The sequence below is a fragment of the Microtus ochrogaster genome, unplaced genomic scaffold (genome assembly GCF_000317375.1).
Source record: "Microtus ochrogaster isolate Prairie Vole_2 unplaced genomic scaffold, MicOch1.0 UNK70, whole genome shotgun sequence".
Lineage (NCBI taxonomy): Eukaryota > Metazoa > Chordata > Mammalia > Rodentia > Cricetidae > Microtus > Microtus ochrogaster.
The window spans coordinates 1,689,200-1,692,216 of record NW_004949168.1 but is presented as its reverse complement, the minus strand read 5'-3'; the positions used below and the strand labels follow the sequence as shown (position 1 = coordinate 1,692,216).

The 3,017-nt window shown below is 42.8% G+C and overlaps 1 protein-coding gene across 2 annotated transcripts in view; it reads left to right on the top strand.

Moving 5' to 3' along the window:
- The window catches only part of Adcy10 (adenylate cyclase 10), an 82,036-nt gene that overhangs the window by 2,493 nt on the left and 76,526 nt on the right, over positions 1-3,017 (top strand). For both annotated transcript variants that reach the window (XM_005370101.2, XM_026777525.1), the window contains exons 3-4: positions 864-902; positions 1,058-1,201. In XM_005370101.2, coding sequence (XP_005370158.2) covers positions 864-902; positions 1,058-1,201 — 183 coding nt within the window. The remainder of the gene's footprint in view (positions 1-863; positions 903-1,057; positions 1,202-3,017) is intronic.

Sequence of the window (3,017 nt, the reverse complement as noted above, 5' to 3'; positions counted from 1 at the left end):
ACACACACACACACACACACACACACACACACCACACACACACACCACACAGACACACACACACAGACACAGACACACACACAATTTAAATCTCCAAATCACAAATCACAGAAAGGGCATCTAATTTGTTTTTGTATCCCACTTGGCACAGCAGACACTCGGCATTTTGTGGGATATTATTAAAACTCAGAGGTGGGCAGGAGCAGGAGGATGGGTGCGGAGGATCCTTTAAGGCCTAACTTGCCTAACATGCCCTGTGTTTCAGCCCCAGCACCAAAAACAAACCAGCAAACACAAATCTCCACTTAGACCATAGTCTAAATTTCTAAAGCAAATGGCAACAAATAGAACCCACCCTTCCTCCCGTTCCTGTGGAGTCTACCAGCCTATGCTCCTTAAAGGCTGGCAAATAGAGTATTCTTATACACCAGCAGAGGGAGGAGGGCCAGTATTCTTAGGTCCTGTGGGGAACTCCACCCTTCTGTTTCCTGGTTTGTTTGATTTTTATTTTCTAGAGCATGGGCATGGGTTGGCTGTGGTGCTCGCTGGACTGTAGCCAAGGAGGCAGGCTACACAGAAGTCATGACACATCATGCTTTTTAGAAAAAGTGTAGTCTCTGAATTGTTATTCTCACTACCCTGTTTCTACCTTTCTTCTGTTTTCCTCTGAGACAGGGTCTAAGGTTTAGCTATGTAGTCCAGTCTGAGCTCAGACTCACAGTGATCCTTCTGATTCAGCCTCTCCAGTGCTAGGATGACAGGCGTGTGCCGCCATGCTCCCGAAGCCACTTTTTTGTCACCAATGAGTAATGCCCACTAAAGAGTCAGTTTGACTTAACTTTTTCTTTTCTTTCTTTTTTTAGAAGTGCTGATTTTTGGAGGAGACATCCTAAAATTTGCAGGTACGGAAGCTGACTGAGTCTGGAAGGGTGGGGTAGGAAAACTGAGGTTCCTGCCCTGTCACAAAGAAAGGGACCTCAGGGAGTTGTGGCCAGGGAGTGGGTTGAGACACTGATCTCCAGGGTGGGACTAATGCCCCACAGTGTCTCTCTTAAAGGTGACGCCCTGCTGGCCCTGTGGAGAGTAGAACGGAAGCAACTGAAGAACATCATCACCGTGGTGATCAAGTGCAGCCTGGAGATCCACGGCTTGTTTGAGGCCAAGGAGGTTGAAGAAGGCCTGGATATCCGAGTCAAGATAGGTAAGTATCTGGAACTGGGCGTACACTTGTAATCCCGACTATCAGGAGGCTGGAGCAGGAGGATAGCTGAGAGTTTGAGGCTAGCCCAGGTGACATATCAAGAGAACCTCAAAAAATGAGTAAGCAGTGGGGAAAGAACAGACACTATAGCGTAGGGATCATGTTCCATCATGCTGTGAAGTTAGAGTCAGGCTGACTAGAATGCAAACTTTTGCTCTCACTCATTAACCACTTAAAAAAAAACTTGAAGTCTGGAGAGATGGTTCAGAGATTAAAAACACTGACTGCTCTTCTAGAGGTCCTGAGTTCAATTCCCAGCAACCACATGGTGGCTCAAAAACCATCTCTAAGGAGATCTGGTGCCCTCTTCTGGTGTGTATAAACATAATAAATAAATCTTTTTACAAAGGATTTTTAAAAAAAGAATTTGAGATAATAATGCCTATATAGTAGGCTATTATAAAAGTAAAGTAGACTAGATGAGGTGACATATGTCTATGGTTTTATCACTCAAGACATACAGGAAACTATTGTGAGTTTGAGGCCAGCCTAGACTATATAGGGAACCTTATCTCAAGGCATAAATACTTTTGGGCTTGGGGATATAACAGTAAGTAAAATAGAGTGCAGTTTGTCACTATATAAATTCAGCAGTGCCATAGACTGATCATCTGTTACTTCATAAGAATTAATATACAGAGTCTGGAGAAGTGGCTCATAGGTTAAGAACATTGGAGACTCTTGCAGAGGACCCAGGTTCAGTTCCCAGCACTCACATAGCCTCTCACAACCATCTATAACTTCATTTCCAGGGAATCCAATTTCCCCTTCCAATCTCCAACAGCACTAGACACAGTGTACGTACAAACATGTAAGCAAAACACTCGAATGAAACAATCTCTTTGCCTAAAGGAATGATAAACAAACAGAACTTAACAAGTTATACCTGCAGCACAGCTCAGAGTTTATGCTGGGCTGGTTGAGGCAGTCTCCTAATAAGTAACAGCCACATGCAGTTTCATATTTCACATAGATTTTACATGCACAGCTTGCTGGGCGTGGAAGCTCACTCCTATAAACTCAGCTTGGGAGGGTGGAGCTGGAGGATTAGTAGTCAAGTCTGTTTGTGACTGTAGCCAGTCAAGGCTACAGTCACAAACAGATCAGCACAAAGAACAAAGGTGGAAAATAAACTTCAATTACATTAACTCCAATAATTTAGGAGCACTCTGTTACATACTGTGTGTGCATATATATATACATATATAATTTTCATATGCATATAATATTTTACAGCATCTGTATTCTCTTATTCAGTTACCCAAACCTTCATTTCTCAACTTGAAAACAGTTAGAGGAAGCCAGGCCTTTAATCCCAGAATTCTCAGGAGGCAGACCGATCTCAGCAAGTTTAAGGACAGCCTGGTCTATATAGTGAAATCCTGTCTCAATAAAAGAGAAAACAATGAGAGAAGCCATTGTTGGATGGCCCATCTGGCTTTCAAATACCTATTTCTTTTCTTTACCTTTTAGTTATGGCCTAAAGTTAGACCTAAGGTTTGTTTTCAGTGATAAAATGAAAATTCTCCCCAAACAAAATGATAAAATGAAATCAATCCATGATAAAATGAAAATTCTCTCCAAATTATCGACACTGTTTTCTGTTGCCTTAAATGTAAATTGAAGAAAAGGTCAAATAGCTCTGGGGATTGATTTAAAAAAACCCTTTAAGCCGGGCGGTGGTGGCGCACGCCTTTAATCCCAGCACTCGGGAGGCAGAGGCAGGTGGATCTCTGTGAGTTCGAGACCAGCCTGG